This window comes from Malaclemys terrapin, chromosome 1 (genome assembly GCF_027887155.1).
Source record: "Malaclemys terrapin pileata isolate rMalTer1 chromosome 1, rMalTer1.hap1, whole genome shotgun sequence".
NCBI classification, from domain to species: Eukaryota; Metazoa; Chordata; order Testudines; family Emydidae; genus Malaclemys; species Malaclemys terrapin.
In genome coordinates, this window is record NC_071505.1 from 38,366,596 (window position 1) to 38,388,412 (window position 21,817).

Here is a 21,817-nt window from a genome sequence, read left to right on the forward strand (position 1 = left end):
CACTTGCTTCACCTTTCAAGCTTTTCTCTAAAAGCAGGAGGGCTAGAAACTTAATATTTTAAATTAAAGATGTGCTCTCCTGTAATATGATTATGATTCCTGTAGCTGGGGTTGTAAAAAATTGCAAGAGCTGGAGAGCCTGAATATTGTATTGAGCCAGGTCTCTTTTGGAAGGTCATTTCAGATAATGAGCTGCTTTATCTAGGCACTGAGCTACCCTCTGCCTTTAACAGCTCAGCCTGGGAAGGGGATGCTGAGATCAGCCAACCAGGAACTCAACCTCTGTGCTGCCCTTGCCCTATTCTGGCCATCACTGTAAACTGCTCAGCCCATGGTTAACTTTTCTCCCCTCGATCCCTCCTTATCTCCCAGCTTCCGCCACTCCTCCTGCAGTCAGTCCATCGCCTCCTTTCTCAGCCTCATCTCCTGCACCGTCCCTGAATCTGCACGTCTGGCTCCCTCCTTCCACTCCCTCCTCTGGACATGCTGTGTCCCCCTGTACAAACGCTGCCTGTGCCTCCCCTTGATTTGCTCCCACCAGCAGCTGAGGAAGGCGGTTCCGAGGGCAAGGATGCCCAGGTAGGGCAGCCCCCCTTCAGGCGAGGCTACTGAGCATGCTTGGCAATAGCCCCGCTTGCCAAATCCGGCTGCTTGCAGCCCAGAGCCGTGCTGCGGCGCCACAGCCCCAGCGCTACCACTGCAGCCCGTTCGTGTGCTGTGCCGTGCCTGCCTGGTAACAGCCAGCGCCGCTCCCAGCTTCCCCTCCCCCTGCTGCTGCTTCTAGCTAGGCAGGCTCCAGATGTTGGGTTTAACAACTAAAAGGACCTCTTGCGTTCAGCCGATTCATTCCCGGGCTGCAGCCTCCTTCCCGCCGCTGCAAGCCCCTTCTTGAATTGCTCTGCACGTTGCTGCTGCTCGGGGCAGATGGACATTTCTGTGCAAGAGCCTTTCAGCAGCGGCAATAACAAGCACCGATAAATTACCACCACCACCACTCCCATCCACGCCAGTTTGGGGTGATTGTATTACTGTGGGAGGTGCGGTTCCTCCTCCCGGCAGCGGGAGAGGGGGGAAGTTGTTTTCGCCTCTGCAGTTATTTACAACGTCACCGTTTGGCTCACACCATCCGCTTGAAGCTGAAGAGACCAAAGTTACCAGGTAAATGCCCTCCTCCCTGTGTCTGCATCACTTTAGCTGGGGTAGCTGGCTCTGGCCGGCTTTTATTATATGGCTAGTTATTGCAGAGCTCGTTGCATTGTTCTTAGCACTGAATGCCTTTGATTGCCCACCTCCCACGGCCTTTTCTTGCAGGGCTCTTCCCTGAGTGTTACTGCACAGCTCTCCCTGCCTTGCCCGTGTCGCTCTTTGATTTCTCACCGTGCGGCTCTGGTTGCATCATTGCCACGATCATATAGCTCTGTTGCATCGCCCTCTTTGCCTGGCTTTCCCTGGGTGCCGGTGCGTGCTCTCCAGCGCAGAGCTGCGGAGCATGCCCGGGATAACTTCCGGGCGGCAGACCGCAGTCTCAGTAGGAACAGCATCTCCTAAAGATGGTGCCACTGCTGCACGCCCGCCGGCCCGCCGCCCCACCTGCCCTGGTCCCTGGCTGCGGCTCCCATCTGCATGGGCTGTTCTCATTGTCAGTGTCACCCTGTAGGCTGGGAGCGCCCGCGCCTCCGGAGAGTCACGCACAGGCGAAGCTCGGCCACCCCCCGGGGAGCCTGGTGCGGCGTGAACCCGCCTGCAGCTGCTTATGCAACACATCATCGATAACCACCCGGACATGGCTACTGCTCTGCTGGCGGGCGAGAAGCTGAAGGAGCTGATCCTGCCCGGGCAGCAGGACGACAAGGCCGGTTCGCTGGCGGCGCTGCTGCTGCAGCTCAAGCTAGAGCTGCCCTTCGACCGCGTGGTCACCATCGGCACCGTCCTCATCCCCATTCTGCTCGTCACCCTGGTCTTCACCAAGAACTTCGCCGGTAAGGGCAGCAGGGCGCCCACCCCCAGCATGCCCCCGCTCGGCACTTCACCCCACCCGGGGAGGGGGTAGCTAGAGCGCAGGTGGGCGAAGCCGGGAGGGAAGGGGCAGCAGATGGCGCGATCATTGTGTGGCTTTCTCTGTGGGTAGCGGGCCTACAGATTGGTAGCTCTCTGTGGACAGATAAAGCTCTACAGGGGAACAAGTAGGGTTGCCAACGCTCCAGGATTATCCTGAACTCTCCAAGAATTAAAGATTCTGTGAGGTGGTGAAACCTCCAGGAATACTTCCAACCAAACTTGGCAATCCCAAGGGAGAAATATGCAGGGCCCAGTTCCACTCTCTTTATTCCTGCAGCTTGCTTTAAACCAATAGGACTGCAAGCCGGCCCTGTGTTTGCAAGGCAGTGATTTCTTCTGATCAGTTACTCCTCTGATCTCTGGGGAACTTGCTGGGGCTGAAGGGAGTTTACTCTGCCATTGCTATGATGCTGCAGGTGGATGCACTTGTGAAAATGAGCTGAGGCAGCCACTTGAGTATGTTTGTTTATTTATTAAACAGAAGCTATGATGATCTACCAAAACTGATTTTTAAACATATCTTGTATTATACACATTTACTAGTGGATTGTGTGCATGTTTAACTGCACTGTTAGGTGAACAGTAGTAATTTTATAGATCTATACTACATCCATATTGTGGTAGGCCCAATTGCGATTATGAAAATAACTATTTGCCTACTAGGTTGTTACTGTCTATTGTGAAAATCTATATTCAGACACTGGTAAACATTATATTTTCAACTAGATTGACCATAGCATCCCCTTCAAAGCCTTTATGGTCTATGAAATCAATCCTTCATATTGAACTTCGAAAACTAGGGACCCATAAATTGTTGTGGGTGTTTTGAAGTAATCAGTTTCTCAAGTAAACATATCTTAGGTTGTGAAATGTGGACTTGATGAATGGAGCTCTTAAGCCTTTATTGTATTAATCTGACCACTGCACAAGTGATCTAAGGCTGCTTACTGAAAAGCAATGTTAAATTTGTGTTAAAAAAATGTGGGAACTGATTGTGCAGTCTGCAGCTAGTAGCGTTAGTAGGTAGTGTTGACTTCAGTGGGTGTTTTGTCAGGCAAGCAAGACAGAATCAAGCCCTTATTGTGTATGCACTGGGGCTGACTTTTACAACTCTGTATCCTATTTGGTTCTATTTTTGAATATTCATAAACCATATGAAGGATTAACTGTTTGACAAATTATTTTGTTTAAATGGAAGACATTTTAATGTTACAAATTAAAGCAATTGTAAACCAGTTACTTTTTTTAAAAAAAAATTTATAGCTCAAGATTTTTATACATGAATAGTGATATTTAGTGCCTCAGTTTTTGGATGCCCAACCTGAGACACCTTGAAGGGGCCTCATTTTCAGAAAGTGCTGAGTGCTAATGTGGTGAAAATTAGCCCCTTGTAAGGTCATTCATATTGAGAATGCAAAATCACTAGTGATTTTTGAAAATCATCACCACAGAATTTAAGGGCTTTAGACTCTCTCTCTTCCTCTGCTTGGTGTGGAGAGAAGCAAAATAGGGCAGAACCTCAACTAGCCCTGTAGAAGGGGGAACCCTACCTGTAGCATGCTCCTCCTGTACTGCAAGTGCCCTTCTGTGTGACATCTGCAGGCTTTGTGGGTCTTAGAGGTAACCTTCTGAGGAAGGGGAAGGAGTTTGCTAACTTCCCTCTGGATAATGTGGATTTCCCAGTAGAAATCTATCCATGACTTAACTGATGAAAGGAGCAGTAACTTACCTCCATGTCTACAGTCCTTTCAGAGAAAGAGTTCCAAAGGGAACCATGTGATTAAGGGAGGTGAGGCTGAGAGATTCTCAGACTGGATGTCACTCTGCAAGGAGAAGCAAATAAGTGCATGTGAATCTAGTGGAGCTGCTGATTTTACTGACATAAATCTTTCATTTTCCCTTTTGGCTTAAACTGCACTCCCTGCAAGGGAAAATCTGCCTTTATCTCTGCAGCTTGAGGAACATATTTTACCCTTGGGACGATTTATATGTGGAAGGGGCAGTCTGTATCCTTAAGAGTCAAACAACTTTTTCAGATAGACCAAAATCATTTGAGTCTAGTCACAGACTCTATACGAGGGGTCGGCAACGTTCGGCACGCGGCTCGCCAGGGTAAGCACCCTAGCGGGCTGGGCCAGTTTATTTACCTGCTGACGCGGCAGGTTCGGCCGATCGCGGCCCCCACTGGCCGCGGTTCGCCGTCCCGGGCCAGTGGGGGCAGCGGGAAGCCACGTCCAGCACATCCCTTGCCCGCGCCGCTTCCTGCCACCCCCATTGGCCCAGGACGGCGAACCGCGGCCAGTGGGGGCCGCGATCGGCCGAATCTGCCGCGTCAGCAGGTAAATAAACTGGCACAGCCCGCTAAGGTGCTTACCCTGGCGAGCCGCGTGCCAAATGTTGCCGACCCCTGCTCTATATGCTAAGTTCACCTTGGGATCACGAAACTGTAGCTTATGCTAAAAGCAATTTTTGCAGTGTTGTAGCCGTGTTGAGCCCAGGGTATGAATGAGGTAATCTTTTATTGCACCAACTTCTGTTGGTGGGCGGTACGGCTTTCTAGCTACACAGGGCTCTATGTAGCTTGAAAGCCTGTATCTTCCACCAGCAGAAGTTGGTCCAAAGAAAGATAAATGCATAGACAGGACAAACCTCGCCTCTCAGCACAAAGGACACCATTATATTATACTGGGAAAATGGGCCACATTCTGCTCTCCAGTGATGTCACTGGGTTGATCAGATGCTCCAAAACTCAGAAAAAAACAAAACAGAAAAGGAAGGGGGGAAATAAAAGACACTCTGGATGAAAAAAAAATAATTGAGTGGATAATAAAACTATAATGTAAGCTCAGCATGGACTTGGTGTAACAAAATTGTCTTCTCTTTGGGAGCTAACAACTCAGGATCAGAGCTTCTAATTACTAAGGACTCAGTCATGCTCCCATTGAAATCAGTAGCAAAACTCCCATGAATTTTAATAGGAGCAGGATTAGACCCTAGCTCTTTTATTACCAAGGCTCTGTTTACTCAGACTTCTTAGTGAAATTACACTTGTTCAGAGAGATTGTACATTGTGTTTACTAATGATGTTCGTCCTGCTGAATACATGCCTTATTGCTAAGTGATTTTTATTAGCACATACCCTGCTTCCTGATGCTTGTATTATGCTTTACCCATGTACTGTCATTATAGTTTCCAAAGTCTAGCTATGCTCTTCGCTTTGAATGCTTCTCCATACCTTCTAGCAAATTAGATAGTAGATATAGAAAAAGCAAACTCTGCTGGCAAAAATGGGGTGATTTTTTTTTATTGTATCTTTATCGCAAATACCATGGCAGCTTCCCAAATGCTGCTTTGTGCCCTTGAATTCAGAAGTTATTGTGTCAGAATAAACAATAAGAACTGATGATACTTATGAATCCTAATTCCTGTAAATAGTAATATCCATGGAAAGCCACTTAAAGCCAATGTAATCTTCCTAAATAAAAAGAAACCTATGGGCAGATCTATCCAGGCTTATGCAACCAGTACTTGTATAACACCGTTAATTACATACACTGCACTCAGTGTTTTACAAGTATGGTGGGGTGAGCTCTCTATGACTAGTATGTGGTGTGCAGCTAAGCCCCTCATATCCCTTCTCTACCCCAGTACTTATGCATGCAGGACCAAGCAGGGAGTAAATAGGAGTCAACAGTGTCTGTGCAATCCAGTGGAGCATGTGGAGTAGCGTCCACTTGACTGGACAGCTTGCTTGTGCTATACAAGTGACTTGGAAAAGGGAATACACCAGGAGAAAACTTGTTTCCCAGCATCAGCCCATGCCTCGTTGGCCTAGAAAGTGAATATAGACAAGCACAATTATTCTTTAGCTCAGTGGTCTTCAAACTTTTTTGATCGTGCACCTCTATCAGTAAAAAAATTTTGAGCACGCACCCTCTGCCGCGCTGGCTCTACCATTTTTGCCGAAGCAAAAAAAAGAAGCTGCTTGGACTCCCGCCTGAACTGCCGAAGCAAAAAACAAACAAACCGCTCCTCCTGCCGTGCACTCCTGAGGATCCTCTTGCGCATCCCACTTTGGAGACCACTGCTTTAGATAACAAGACAAACAAAAAATGTCATAACAGAGAGAATTATTTAAAAGGCAATAATCCATCTCTGGTCTTAAAGATCATTATCTCTGTAGCATGATTTAACGTGTACTTAACTTCCCTGATGGGTAAAGTAAAGAGAGAGTTAGTTTATGATGTTACTACTGTGTTTATTTCATAAGCCAAATGGTTGTTTAAGTTAACATAACTTTCTCTTTGTTTGTCTAGGCAGTGTATTCCACACTGATTGCCCTGGTACCCGAGTGCTTTTATCTTTACATCACCACTGAGAAATTAAGAATATGATTTACTGTTTTAATAATTATATTAGCACGTAAAGAAGGATTTAGTAGTTCACCAGGCACTGAATCAAGTCTTTTTTTAACTCTATGAATAAGACCACAGTATAGGTGAGCTTCATATTTTACGTGTTGCTTTAAATATGGAAGAGCCTTCCTTCCATCAGAGGTACCTTTGCTGTCACTCTTTATGAACTTTTATTCCTGACTTTGTGTCAGAGATAGACTGTCATCTCAGTTTATATTTGCCAGATGTAAGAAACTGTAATGTAAACAAAATCTATTGAGAGATAAAATAATGTCCTCCCCAAACTTCACTACAAGATGGGAATGCATTTTGGGTGAAATTCACCCCTGTGTAGAGAGACACCATGAGGCCTCTGTACCCTGTAAGCCCAATACGATTTTGAGAGTGAAATTCTGACCACAGTGAAGTCAATGGTAGTTTTGCTATTGACTTCATTGAGGCCAGGATTTCACTCTGAGGGCATACGTTAAAGCTTACATGGGGCATACCCTGGTCCTTGTACTGACCCTCTGCAAAGAGGTGAAATTCACCCTTTGCTTATGCTCTTCGGGACGTCTTTCAGGATAGACCTGTGGACACTTACTCACATATAGTTCATTTTACAGTGTTGTTTCTGAACTTGCAAGTTTTTTAATGTTTTTTTAAATAAAATAGCATGATTCCTAGAAAGCAAGCTCCCTAGAGGGTGAGTCAACAGCTATACATAGCAAGTTTATAGTTGGCACACAATAACCACAGCGAGGGTACAAAGGCCTCTAAGAAAGATACTCGGCTATTACACTAGCAAAAAAATCTGGGAGCTTGACAGAGAGTCCAAGGGATTGGCATGAGCCCTCTCCCCATCTCTGACCCCTATACCCCAGCCCTAGAAAAATTGCATCTCATACACTGATTTTTGCTCCCATTGGAAATCAGTGGGCATTTTGCCTTTAATGGGAGCAGGATTGGCCTGTAATTCTTTGACTGAATGGGTTTGGATTTGAATTTAAGCAACCCAAGTTTTGTTTTCTAAAATTTCAGGGCTTAAAGCCTTGTTTACAAGGATTCATACAATAGCCAGGTCTCAAGGAGTCGGCTCCAGTGGTGTTGAAGGTAGTACACAGAGGATAACCAGTCCAAATGCACAAAGCTGGTAGGCCCAGAGGAATTTACTTGTTTTTATTCAGTGTTTTCCTTCAGGAATTATTGTCTGAAACTTAAGGACAACAAAAGGATGATTTTTTTTTTTAAATTTAACATGAAAGCTACCATCTGTGCATATTTGGACACTTTCCTTTATTGTCAAAGATATTTGTATTTCTGTCAAAATACCAAAGATGCCCCTAGTCATGTTAATAAAAGAGTTTAATACACCAGTCTCCAGCGCACAGTCAACTTCATATGCATCTCCTTGCATGGTACATGTCTGTTCATGACCCTTTGAAGGGTCAGAAACCCTTCTGTTTTTCATTCCTTAATGTTTCATACACACAAGCCTGATTCTTTGCTGTCTGGCACCTTGTTATATGTTCATGGCATACACACTGAGAATTCGATAAAAACATAAATACTCTTGCTGCAGAGTGGCAATGTAACACTACTTTTATTTCCTAAAATTCAGAATAACACACAAGAATCCAAAACCAGAGAGAAAGCAGGCTGTCCCCCAAAACAAAGAGACACAATTCAGGCTTCTTTACACTGGGCTGGCTGCCTGCAAACCAGTTGGTACTAGGTTCAGAATCGCATGCTTCTGTACAGATCCTGCAAGCAGGACCAGGAAAACCCCTGAGCATTTCAAGTGATAGCTTACAATTTCAATACAGTGTTCAGTTACACCACTCTTGTTTAGAACACTACCACTGGTGTGTGAATGGAGGAAATGTACCCCCACTTTGTACAGGAGAAAATGACTATACAAGGTGCCAGACAGCCTAGAAGCAAGCTGTGAGCCTATAATTTTATGGTGTCAGTTGTGCAGTTTTTACATTATTTATTGGTGGCCTTCAATCTTAGAAATGTCAGAGCCCACTGGATTAGTATGTTCATATTACTAGGGGTTTTTCCATTTTTCTTTTTAAAATGACAATTTCAATGTTTTCTTACTGAACTAGAATTTTATTGCTCCTATCTTTGCATCCTTCTTGGAAGAATATGTAAAGAAATGATAAGCCACCACAAAATTCCATTTAATTACACATTAGTACAGTAACCACAGGACAGACATGCAGTTCTAATCCAGAATCAAACCCAAATCCACTCTACCCCAAAGTTAGCAGTTGATTTGGATTTGATGTTCTGTTTCTCCCATTCTAGAGACAGGCCAGAGCTGTGAAGTTTTGATCTAGATCTAAAGAGTCCCAAAAGTTTGGATGCGCTACGGGCACATTTCCATATATAGGTCCCTTTTACAATGTCTAGAATCAAAGTGTTGGAAGCTTGAATTACACATACAACATTAAATCTGACTTTGAAGTGCATCATTTTGTGTCCAGTGCTGTTTTAACTCTCCCTTCAGTTCCTCCTGTCTTTAGCCATGAAACCTGCGGACCTGAACCTCACCCACAAATAGGTCATCCGAAGTAGAAATGTACATGCCCAGAGGATAATCTGTGCAGAATACTTTTCTTCATTGGCAGGTGCTGAAGTTGTTTGTTCTGTGGGTAGCTGCGATATGACTGTTAGGAGAAGTGATTCTGCAATTATGATACTTATGGTGGTGTTGCCTCATCCTCCCAGACACTAAGTTCTTCAGCCTACTTTAGATTAGGAGGAATTGGTCCTTGCTCTTAACTGCTTATTTTGTGTGTATTGTTTTAGTTTCCTAAGTGGTTCCATTATTATAAAGAAAAATTCTCCATTGTACAGGTTAGGTCCGGTGCTGGGCTGCTTACTCAGAGAATGCTCTCATTGATGTCTGTGGGAGATTTTATGAGTAAGGAGCTGAAGCGTAGGCTCCAAAGGGAATGAATGCATTGTTGTGTGTGTTACGTTCCATTTTAAATATCACGGTGTTGAAATGTTTGATTTCTGAATGATCAAAGAAAGCTTTAGGTTAATGATGGAGTCTGAGAATTGCCAAATCACATTAATTTTCTTATAATGTACACTACCCAGTGCTTTCCAGTCGCAGTGAATGATAATTTTCATATCACAGTCAACTATCACATGTTCATTTTCCCCCTCAAAAGCTGCTAAATACTTCTAATAAAGCAGAACATTGGCAGCCAGTTGATTTACGTTTTGGTCAAAAAACCAAGCTCTGCTGTTGGCCTTCTTATTACATTTATAAATTGATGCCTTCAAATACCAAACATTGCTCACAAATACTGTATTTCTATATCTCTTAGCAGTTACCTAGCTCAGCCCTCTACCACCCTTCTGCTAGAAAATTCTCATGAGGAAGTAATGGAAGGAGACAGTAAGTTAAATGACTGATGAGTCAGTTCAAGTTTTATGTTTTAATTCCTGATATGTAATCATTTCTGCATAAATTATGCTTATTTCACTGTGTAGTACAGTTTCTACATGAGTTCAATGTCTCTTGAGGCATTTCATTATCTACAGTATATTTTAAATTGTGTTGAGGATTTATTTAATACACAAGGTTCTCTTTTTTTAGTATCTCTGATCAACTTCTCTTACTAATATTCTTGTTTCAAGCTGTGGGCAGCATGTTACACATACTCAAATCATCTGACATATGTATAAAGTGGCTTTTAATTTTAAGTGTTTGTTTTCAAAATTCTCTCTGGTTGCACCTAGTGTAGCATATGGCAGTAAAGTGCAAAAAACTATTTTTTTTATTATTACTGCTAAGAGTACAGGGCCAGATTCTGTCTTGGTTACATGAAGGCATAATTAAGGGCAGAAATTTGTCCATAGACACAAAGGTGCAAAGGACTTGCACAAGTGTTTTGGCACCACTTAAGTTCTACTTAGAACAGACTCTTAGGCCCTGATTCAGCAAATAGGATGAGAAGAGCAGCAATGGGTTTAAGCACATGCTTACATGTTTTGTAGTATCAGGGCCTTACACAGGATATAAATGGTACATAGAGATAGTCTTTTGTAGGCTCTCTGCCCTGGGGGGAATTTCACCTGAAGGTTAAAGATAGGGCCCTATTTACTTGGAAACTATCAAATTCATGGTCCATTTTGATCAATTTCATGGCCAGAGGGTTTTTAAATTGGTCAGTTTCACGTTTTCAGAGGTTTATATCTGAAATTTCACACTGTTGTAACTGTGGGGGTCCCACCCAAAAGTGCATCATGGGGGTCACAAAGCTGATGTAGGGGTGCTGTGGGATTGCCACCCTCACTTCTGCGCTGCCTTCAGATTTTTTTTTTTTTTTTTATTTCATGGAATATTTCTAAACAGAGCACGGGTCTCTCTTTGGGGCCCTGTGTGTAGGATGAATTTCACTGATTACATTTTGGTCATTCTCCAAAACCTAAACTTCTCTTCTCTTCTAACTGAACTGATATTGTCCCTTAAAGCTATCCATCATGGAAATCAAGATTACAGTACAGAAACACACTTGGTTATGAGGGTAAGCCGTGTCACTTCCCTCCAGATGTCTGTTTTTCCTCACAGCATTCTGTATAGCACAGGAGGAAACGGTTGAAGCGGGATGCAGCAGTACGTCACTATGGAACATCTCTGTACAATGATATTATCATCTTGCAACATGGTCATCGCATATTGGATGATAGCTCATTGTTGAAAAAATGTCTCCCCATAGGAAGCAGTCTAGGGGCTTTCAACTAGGAATTTCTGACACCCCCTACCGCAACAGTTGCTATTTCTGAACTAATTCTCTCACTCTGGGCCTCCGCGTTTCAATGAGGACCCAGATAAAAATATTTCTCTTCCCCTGGGGGAGGCATTACAAGGCACTGTTGAGGCCTTTACGCCTCATTCCCTGGTAAGTGAATTTTAGCATGTGCTGTGTAGTTAATTTTAGAAAAGGTAATGTCTATTATATGTAGTTAATATTTTGTAGCAAATACTCACACACAAAATTATTTGGGAATGTTAATTATGTAGTGATAATGTAGGACTATGCTGTAGGACTGGAAATGTATGTAAATAGAGAATCAGCACAGCACTACCCACAATTATAAATATTGGTCCTGTTTCTGCCACCCTTATTTACCTTCAACTGTACCTATCTGTGTGGGTAGCCCATTGGCTATTAAACATAAAGACTGCTTATGTTCATCATACACAGTTACGGGTAAGGCGTGTAGAATCTGGGACCTTACGAACTATTAGCAATAGGGTAGTCCCTTTTCTTGATTTTTTTTTCAAGTATTTTTCTTTTAAACAGGCCAACTGGATCTAGAAAAAAAGGAGAATAAATGTCTGTACCTAGGCTTTCTCATCGTGGGGGAAATTGTGCCTGAGGAAGACAAACTGAATCATCAGGCGTGGAGCCTATATTCTGAAGTGAAGGACAGTACTCCTAAATAAAGGTAAAGTTATTGTCTTTTTATTTTATTAATAGTAATAATACTTAAATTTATAGATCTAGCTTAGGGCCTGATCCTACAAACACTTATGCATGTGCATAATCTTACCCACTGAGTTAAGTAAGACTACATATGTGATAAGACGTGTGTGTGTGTGTGTGTGTGTGTGTGCACGTGTAAGTTGTTGCAGGAATTGGTCCTTATGTGGAACTTATATTTTCATAACTGTTCTTCAAATATTGCTGTCGAGCTCATGGCCCCAGTGAAGTCAATGGAAGTTTTGTCGTTTACTTCAATGGAACCTGGATTTCACCCAGTAATTGTTTCAATAATATCAGAAGTAATAGAGGTATACGTAACTTCCCTGTAAAATATTGACAGGGAAGGCAGATCTGGTTACTGGTTAGGTAAGAGAATTTTTCGTTAGACTGAACTTTTTAACCTGAGTAACATGATTTTTTTTTTTTCCCAGAGAGAAGAGGATCCAGAGCCATTTTGCTTTAAACATTACTTTAAAAAACCACACAATTAGTTAGTTTTCTTAAAATAAAATACTTTGGTTACATGCTTTATTGCGCATTTATTCCTGAGTTATGTATCTAGTGTGGATGATGCATGCCTGTGGCTGTTTGATTGCACGTATGTCAATACTGTGATGTATTGTGGATGCACTGTGGGTGTGGCATGGTATTCTACTGCATTATGATAGGTCTATCAGTGTATGATAGTGTTCTGTACTAGCTAAGCTCATGAAGCTTCTCATCTGGCTTATTTAACAGAAGCCTGTGTTTCAGTGTTACCTAATGCATATGTGTAAATCTGGATTGTGACTAATGTCTGTTTAAAACACTGGATCTTTACAGTGTTCCCTGAAGCCTAAGGGAATTGTATTGTGGAATACATTTCTGTAGCATTGCCTAAGAAGGGCTTGATTCTGCAAGGTGCTAAGCAATCTGTGGAGGTGCTAAGTGCCTTCAGCTCTCTCGGACTTCAGCACGTTGCAGATTTAAGCCCCCTGGCCCTGATTCATCAAGGCTTTCATGCATAATGCTAAGCATGTGAGTAGTCCCATGGACTTTCATGAATGTGTGTAACTATGTTGTTAAATTGTACACTAAAATAGCTATTTGTACAAGTGCGGCCTACCTGTGTCTAGACTAGCACGGATAACAACTTTTAGCTGACTTTCTCATTTTGAAATTGTTTGTTCTTGGTCACTGTATTCCTTTTTGCATTTTTCTATTTCTCCTTATTATTGAATTGTCTGATCCCTTCCCCACTGTTGAATCCTTACTGAAGGATGTGAATTTATGCAAGTTACAGCGTAACTTCAAAAAACCTGAACATAAATGGGGTATAAATCCTTCCTTAATAAGGTCCTGAGTCTGCTTTTGTTGAGTACACTACATTTAGCTGGGCTGTAAGTCAGGTATAAAAGGCTATTTGTTCTTTTATGCAGACAGTGATAAATTATTACTAAATTCCTTTTTTCTTTTAAATATCTACTAAAAGCACAATCCATACATTTTCCATACTTATTAAAAATACCTTTCGATTATTGCTTCTTATAACCTCTTAGATGCTTGAAATGGAACCGGATTTCCTTACATAATACCTTTTTTCTGTGTGCTCCATACACGCTAGGCCCCAGTTCAGCATGGTGCTCAACCATTCCTAACATCAAGCAAGTCCATTTGAATGCAGTGGAACAACTCCTGGCTTAAAGTTAGGCACATGTTTAAGCACCTGGCTGAATCTGGACCTAAAGCCACATTCCTTCAGAGTGATGCACATGTTTAACTTCATGCACCATGAGTAATCCCATTGGCTTCAAAGGGATTGTCCAGTGCATAGTTAACCCCTTGCTTACTACTGCACACTCATTAAGGCAGCATGTAGCGTACATGCACTTCCCACCTCCCTAGTATAAATATAAATAGCAGTGTAGGTGGTGAGGCAGTGCTTAGGTGAGCAGAGTAAAGACATGCCTGAATCCCTAGGGCAGGGGGAGGCAACCTATGGCACGCGTGCCGAAGGCGGCACACGAGCTGATTTTCAGTGGCACTCACACTGCCTGGGTCCTGGCCACCAGTCCGGGGGGCTCTGCATTTTAATTTAATTTTAATTGAAGCTTCTTAAACATTTTAAAAACCTTATTTACTTTACATACAACAATCATTTAGTTATATATTATAGACTTAGAGCTTCTAAAAATGTGAAAATGTATGACTGGCACACGAAACCTTAAATTAGAGTGAATAAATGAAGACTCAGCACACCCCTTCTGAAAGGTTGCTGACCCCTGCCCTAGGGTATGTACCCTGTACAGCTCTCTACGTGCTCAAGCAGTGCCTCCTCCATCTACACTGTCATTTTTAGCAGTATAATGTTCCTCTGCTGGAGTCTTTCCCCACCACAGGGAAAGGCTCCCACAACGGGGAAAGACTCCGGCAGCTCCCTGTGGTGGGGACAGGCTGAGCCTTTCATTGCTGCATGTAGGTACACACCGCAATGTGGACGCAGCCTCTTTTTCACAACAGTGTGTAGCTACACATACTCTACATGCTGCCGCCATTGGTGGACGTACCCTAAGTCTTTTCAGGAGCAGGGCCTGATTTGTTTACAGGGTAGTTGTCCATGAGTGTTTAGATGCCAGTATTCATTATATTGGGTTTTAAAAAAAGAAACGGCATGTGAATTTAGGTGAAATTCACTCTTTTTGAAGAAAACCTTGTAAAAACTGCACGAACTTTTGCAAGTAGCTACAAAAGCAAAGAAAGAAAGATGAGAGCCTACCAGCCTTGACAGTGTCTTCTCAATGTACTGCAGACCAGGTCACTTTTTATTACATATGTAATACTGATGCCATGAAGGTTCCAGCAATACTCTTTCCAAGGGTAGGGTTGTTAACTCCTGGGCTTTGAGCCAAACTCCAACTTGGGTGATTATATTCTTGTTATCTAAAGTTTTAAAGAAAGTTGTTATTGTTCCCTTCCTCTCCTAAAGTCTGTTGGGTAGTGTTACTAGTGCAAATGACTACATGCCAGTGGTGGGATGAAGTGATTCCTGTACAAATAGGAGCCATGCCCTGTCATCAGTGGGAGTTCTGCAATGGGGAATGATTACAGAATGTAGAGTTGGAAAGTACTGAGGGATCTTCCAAGATTAAAGTTGCTATTTGTGTATATCGTAGAGGCAGGATTTATTATTTACAAAAGATCACATACAATATTTTTCTTGCTTACCACTTCTAGCCTGACAACTATAGTGTAACTTAAGCTGTCAGGAATTTGTAATTCTTAAGTGATGTAGCTTAACTAATAGTATTACATAGTCCTGTATGTACATATACCAGCACACAATTCTGCATTGATTATTTTAATTTGACTGAAAATTTCAGTAAGAGCTGACCAAATCTTGCTCACTTTATTTGTGCAAGTTGTCTTATGGACTTCAAAGTTACTTATAAGTAAGTTGAGCAGGATTTGACCCATTATTTGCATATGAGAGTTGAATTGGACAAAGGCGGAGTAGCTGTAAATGTGGTCAAAATACAGAAGAATTTAAAGTTATATGGATATTTTTGTTAGGAAATATCAGAAGAAAAGGACACTGAATCTTAGCAGATAGCAGACTATACAGTGTATTAAAATAAAGAATTGCAGTAAGATCACTTACAGTGGTACTTGCACAGTGTTATTTGTTCTATCAACAATTGTCCTAAAGGAACACTACAGTGACAACAAGGGGGTTTGTGAGTGTAATCAAAGCAGAATTTGGCCCTAGATCTTCAATTATGTTCAACATCAACTGCTGGTATTTCAGTTGATGAAGTTGTCTTATCCAATTATATAAACTTAGCAGTCTCAGTCAGTGCCTAGATGGGAAACCATCCCATACCACTCCCCCCAAAACCAGGTGCCTCTTTCCCCATCCCACCCAAAAAAAACCACTCCCACCAAAATGCAGGTGCTACAGGAAAATGTGTGGGATCAAGCATATATGGAAGTAGCATTTTTCCATTTGTGCCAGCTGTGAATTAGTGCCCCATCAGTGGTGATAGGTAGGTGCTGTCTTTTGGATGAGACTTACTATCAAGGTTCTGACCACCCTGGGTCATTAAAGATCCCATGACACTTTTCACCATTGTAGGAGTGTTGGCTCTGGTGTCCTGACCACATTTCAGTTGGGTTCAGCATCTTTCTTTGCTGTCTTTCCTAAACGGTTGTGTAGTATTGTTGTATGCAGTTAAGCTGCCACTGTGTTTCATCCCAGAAGGGGCTGCATTTCACTGGTGGCTGGAATGACTACATGAAAAGCAATGGTATAGTGGGTAAAAAAAAGAATTGGATAAACTAACCTAACTAAACTCCGTATTCACCAAATGAGAAGTGAGTAAACTGTTTACTTGTTTATACTTGACTATACTACTGGTGAAATGGGAATTTTTTTAAAGTGGTTTGGGAACTTTCACGATGAAAGTTGATATATAAATGTAAGACCAATAACCTAGGTTTGTAAGTATCTCCAATGTTGGAGTTGGGATTTTAACACTCTTGCTGGGTTTTTTTTGTAGGGCTCATGCTTTTTACCTACCCAGAAATCACTTTAAAACTGAAAGTGTAAAAATAGCTGAGCCTGGGCAATTTCAGCAGGCCCACAAAGCCTGTTCCATCTTCGTTGTGCAAACGCAGCCCTCGGGCTGAAATGAGCCAGATAGATGTAAGAACTGACTGGGGTTGACTCAAACCATCCTCATCATATCATACTGCAATCTAGACACGTTACCATTAGCTTTGTAGTTATTGAGATTATTATAAGGTCCTGATTTTTCTCCGTTATCTCTGATTTACTCCTGTTTCAGTCAGAGAACAATCAGGCCCATAGGATATCATGGCCTGATTACATATGTCTATTTAGGTTAAACACGGTTGATCAATACTAATTTTCTAAGTCAGTAAAGTATGTTGAGCCAAATTCACTCCTAAAGTAACTTCATTGAAATCAGTGACATTACACTAGGGGTGAGTTTGGCTCTTATGTTTTAGAAACACATTTATAAGAACTTCGCATTCTGTAGGTTGTATACATAGCTTATTCCTCGCTAAAAATGTACACAGAGAGGATGAAATGCTGGCTCCATTGCAGTCAATGGCAAATTCCCACTGACTTCAGTTGAGCCTGGATTTCACCATGAGTGTGTGTTGTGCCTCATTATTTAAACGCTACAGCACTATTCATAGCAAGCCTGTCAAAACAATAAATAAATAACATCAATAAAGAAAACACCAGTTAAAAATAGTACAGTGTGCTCAATAACTGTCATGAACTACAAAACTCCCACTTCACACCATACAGTGAGAGCAGCTGAAAAACAGACATTTAACAGTGGAAGAGCTAGCAAACTTCCACAGGAGAACTTGGACTTTCTTTACTCAACAGGAGAAAATCATATTTGAAGTCATCTCTAGTAAATGAGACTCTATTTGGTTCAAACATCATAGTGCAACTCTTCATATTTTTATCTCTGACCAATGTGAATGAAATGGTTGAGGAGTAAGAATTCCTATACATAATCTATAGAGATTTGCTCCTGTAGAGTACTTTACGCCTGCTCCAGTGCCCACTGAAGTTAACAAACTCCAGAGAGCCCAATTAAATTGGATTGAGCCCAGTTAGATATTGATCCATCATGACTCTTGAAATACATAGAAATGTCATTATGGTCAGTCCCCCTCTTTTTCTCTACGTTCTCTCCTATGTGCTATACGTAGTTATACAGTTAGTATATTTAAATGATTATACCAAAGTATACCACTCCTTGTGCCAAGTTTGAAATATGTGCGCAATCCATGGTGCAGGCACATAGATAGTATATGACCTTTAATTGAGATTGTTTTTATTGAATTGCAATTCTGTGTTGAAATATTGCAATAGTTAACTTAATTGCGGGACCTCAGTGGAAAAACAAAAAACCAGTGTTCCTGATTTATTTCATAACACCAGCTGGTGCATGGATCCGGAATAAATGCAATTGCTTTGTGCGAGCAATTGTATACAGTCTTGACTGCATGTTTCTGGTACAGTACGTACTGTGATCTAGGAGAAATGATCAGATACTTTTCCACAGGAGAAATTGTTTTTCTCTGAAACTTAATTTGGAGTTGACAGATGTGGCTTAGCGCATGAAAGATCTTTTAATATATTTCTGGATATAAGAAACTGCATTAAGTGTCTGTGCTACTTTTTTAACTGAAATTTTTCTTCCATAGGAACCTACTGGATCTCTAGGGAAACCTTAACAGTAAGGTAGTAACAGTAACCAACCCCCTGATGGCAGGAGTTGGAATTTCTCGGCACATATCTCCCATGATCAGTAATGGGATGTAATATGATTGCCGAAAACCAGGGAGCTAATGAGCATTTTCCTAGTAGAAGCAGGTGGTAGACGCTGCAGCTGGGATTTTTTTCTAATTGCTGGAATTTGGGGCTCATGCAAACAGAAAAGAGACTCTGGAAATGCACTTAAAAATTAGTCTAAATGAGAAGTTGAGTAACATTAACATACTCTACTTAAACTGCCCTCTCTGAAAGGTTGGAACTGAATCATTTTGAGCTATTGTTTTACTTTGTTGTAAAGGTACTTAATTCTAATTAATTAGGCTTATCAAATGAATTGACTTTGTATTGTTGTTTGGTAGCATTTATTGTAACTGTTCCACCCAGATTAGTTGTACTTTAGAAACTAATCCTTATTGCAGTAAATTGCTTCAAAAAAAACCCCACAAACTGCCCCCCACAAAACACATAAGAACTAACCCTGGTACTTACACTGATTTGGTTACATGAAGACCAGTATGTGCATGTGCCTTCGGATACTTCCACAGTACAAGAGAACTGTTCGGTTTCCCTTGCAAAGCTCAGTAAATTTGGCAGGTGGGGGTCTTTTTTTTTTGCCTACTGCTGCAGCAAAGATTAGAGCTTCTTTGCACATGTGATTTATGGGGAAGGGTTTCAACACGTAGATGAAATTGTTAGTCATTGCTACTAAATGAAACAACTCCCAAGGAATGTTACAATTTTTAAAGACCCAGCAGCCTTAACTGATCCTTAAAAACCCTTTAATCCTGTTGCTCCCAGAGTCCAGGTTGTGTGTTCATAATGGAAACAAGCTTGGTGTTCTTGGCACATTCTGCGTTCAAGAAGAAAAATATTTACTTAACCTGGGTCTGATTTAGCAACTGCTTCTTGTAATGCCTGTCAGAACACTATTAAAATTTACTCCATATCCAATAGTCTCCAGAGACATAGAATTGAGCTGACAGGGATGTAGTACATGCTTTCTCCTCTAAGAGCATGTCTAGGTCAAGGTCGTCATTGTGAGTAACTAACAATATTCCAACTTTCACTAGACTCTTATAGAATATTTTATTGCTAGAATATTTTATTGCAAAATCTTTAATAGTAAATATCTGAAGGTAAAACTAAATATTTACAGTGCTAAAGAGACTGTTAACTGGACAGATTGTTGGCGTATCGCCATTGAAATCAAAGAGACACTTGAGATGAAGTTGACCCAGTATCTAGATGATATTAAGTTTAAATTTTCTGTGTCATGTTCAGTACAGTAGTCCTTGTTACTGTGAGTTTGCACAGGATTAGATTCATTGACTTCAACTACAACTAATTTGGCTTTATTAATGAAAAAATATTTCACTAAGGTGAGTCATATATTATGCTTATTTCCATAGGGAAGCCATGTGTTTTGATATTACAGTCTCAGCTACTGTACAGTGGTTAAGGATATCCTGTTCATTAGCTGTCCAGAGTTCAGTGTGGAGTTCTACATTGGAAGTGGTAGCCAACGCAATTTATAAAACCTTTTTTTTTTTTAACATTTCTAGTTGAGGTTTATTAAAGCTCTTCAAGCAGATAGTTTTGCCTGGGGTGTGGGCAGTGCGGGTCATAACTAACTAATATTAAATCTTGTGGGCTTGATGGCCATGTAAAGAAACAGTAAAAGAACATTGATATCATTTGAAATATTTATTTTACAGAGCTCCTTTTGTAGGTTAAATGCACAGCAGTGACTTTTCTCTCTGTTATACAGAGGAGCCAATATACTGTTACACACCCCACAACTTCACCCGTGACCAAGCCTTGTATGCCAGAGGATATTGTTGGACAGAACTAATAGATGCCTTGCCAGGAGTTGATGCCAGCCATTGGCCCTCCTTGTTTGAGCATAAGTTCCTTCCTTATGCACTGCTGGCTTTTGCTGGCATAATGTACATTCCAGCTCTTGGCTGGGAGTTTCTGGCCTCCACCAGACTGACTTCTGAGCTTAATTTTTTGCTTCAGGAGATTGATAACTGCTACCACCGTGCAGCAGAAGGGCGTGCACCGAAAATAGAGAAACAAATACAATCCAAAGGCCCTGGGATCACAGAGAGGGAGAAAAGAGAAATAATTGAGAATGCAGAAAAGGAAAAAAGCCCTGAGCAGAATTTGTTTGAAAAATACCTGGAAAGAAGAGGGCGAAGTAACTTTTTAGCTAAGCTTTACCTTGCGAGACATTTATTTATCATATTTTTAAGCATTATACCAATTACATACTTATCCACCTACTATGCTACGCAGAAGCAAAATGAGTTTACGTGTGCACTAGGAGAGCCTCCTGACAAAACGAGCAGCTCCAAATTGCACATCCGGGTGAACTGCAAGCTGCCAGCTGTCCAGCTGCAACGGATAATAGCTGGAGTAGACATTGTCCTCCTCTGCTTTATGAACTTGATCATTCTCATCAACTTAGTTCACCTTTTCATATTCCGCAAGTCTAACTTCATATTTGATAAACTGAACAAGGTTGGAATAAAGACCAAGAAACAGTGGCAAAAGTCTCAGTTTTGTGACATCAATATTCTAGCTATGTTTTGCAATGAAAATCGGGACCATATAAAATCCCTGAATCGCTTGGATTTTATAACAAATGAAAGTGATCTGATGTATGATAATGTGGTGCGCCAGTTGCTGGCAGCGCTGGCCCAGTCTAATCATGATGTCACACCAACCATGCGCGATTCAGGGATTCAGACTATAGACCCCAGTGTCGATCCAGCAGACATTGATGCCAATGAACAGCTCGTCATTAAGAGACCTAGGAAGAAAATGAAATGGATCCCAAGTAGCAATCCACTTCCTCAGCCATTCAAAGAGCAGTTAGCTATTATGAAGGTTGAAAACCACAAACCTGAAAAGCCGAAGCCAGTGCGCAGGAAAACAGCAACTGATAGCCTTATCGCTCCTCTGATAGAGTCCACGTCAAAAACCTCACAGCAATCATCATCTCATAAAACTGAGTCAAACCCCATCTCCAGCACAGGCAATGAGAAAAAACATACACGGCACTTTTCCCTGGATGTTCACCCATATATACTTAGTAGTAAAAAACCCAAGCCAGAGATTCAAGCCATTGCCTCAATGCCTACATCCAAAAGCCAAGAGGGTGGATTTTTAAACCAAGAGGAAAATGTCGTAGTTCATGTCACCTCTTCTCTCAAAGGTACAGTATGTCATTGCAGTACCATCTCAACAGTGATAAACTGAACAGGCCAGAATTTGGAGTAGCTGTCTGCTGTAGGTTGAACTCAAAGATGACCTGATCTGTTTGCTCTATCTTGTTAAATTTCTAAGCAGCTGATAATATAAGGGCAAGTAGGCTTCTTAAATGGGTTAGATAGAATTTCTCAATATAGGTCTGTGATAAGGAGTAGTAGAACTGTGGCAAGGCCGAGCTATGCAACATGTCCTTCTGCTTTGCAGATATTTTTTGTAGTATTGATAGATTTTTCCACATAATTTTGAATTTGGCCTTATGCAAAATGTCACCA

General features: G+C 41.6%; 1 protein-coding gene across 5 annotated transcripts in view; it reads left to right on the plus strand.

Annotated features, from left to right (window-relative positions):
- Nucleotides 1–21,817, plus strand: part of PANX2 (pannexin 2) — a 63,754-nt gene that overhangs the window by 38,220 nt on the left and 3,717 nt on the right. Inside the window, exons 1-4 of one of the 5 annotated variants that reach the window (XR_008444357.1) lie at nt 1,892–1,979; nt 9,806–9,873; nt 11,786–11,930; nt 12,400–12,492. Coding sequence is in view for 1 of the 5 variants with exons in the window: in XM_054022202.1 (XP_053878177.1) it covers nt 1,754–1,979; nt 20,038–21,489 (1,678 nt within the window). In the remaining 4 variants the exon portion in view is untranslated. Of the gene's footprint in view, nt 1–521; nt 1,159–1,657; nt 1,980–9,802; nt 9,874–11,785; nt 11,931–12,399; nt 12,493–20,037; nt 21,490–21,817 lie in introns of those variants that run through there. The other 4 variants (XR_008444356.1, XR_008444358.1, XM_054022202.1 and 1 more) reach the window with 4 other exon arrangements.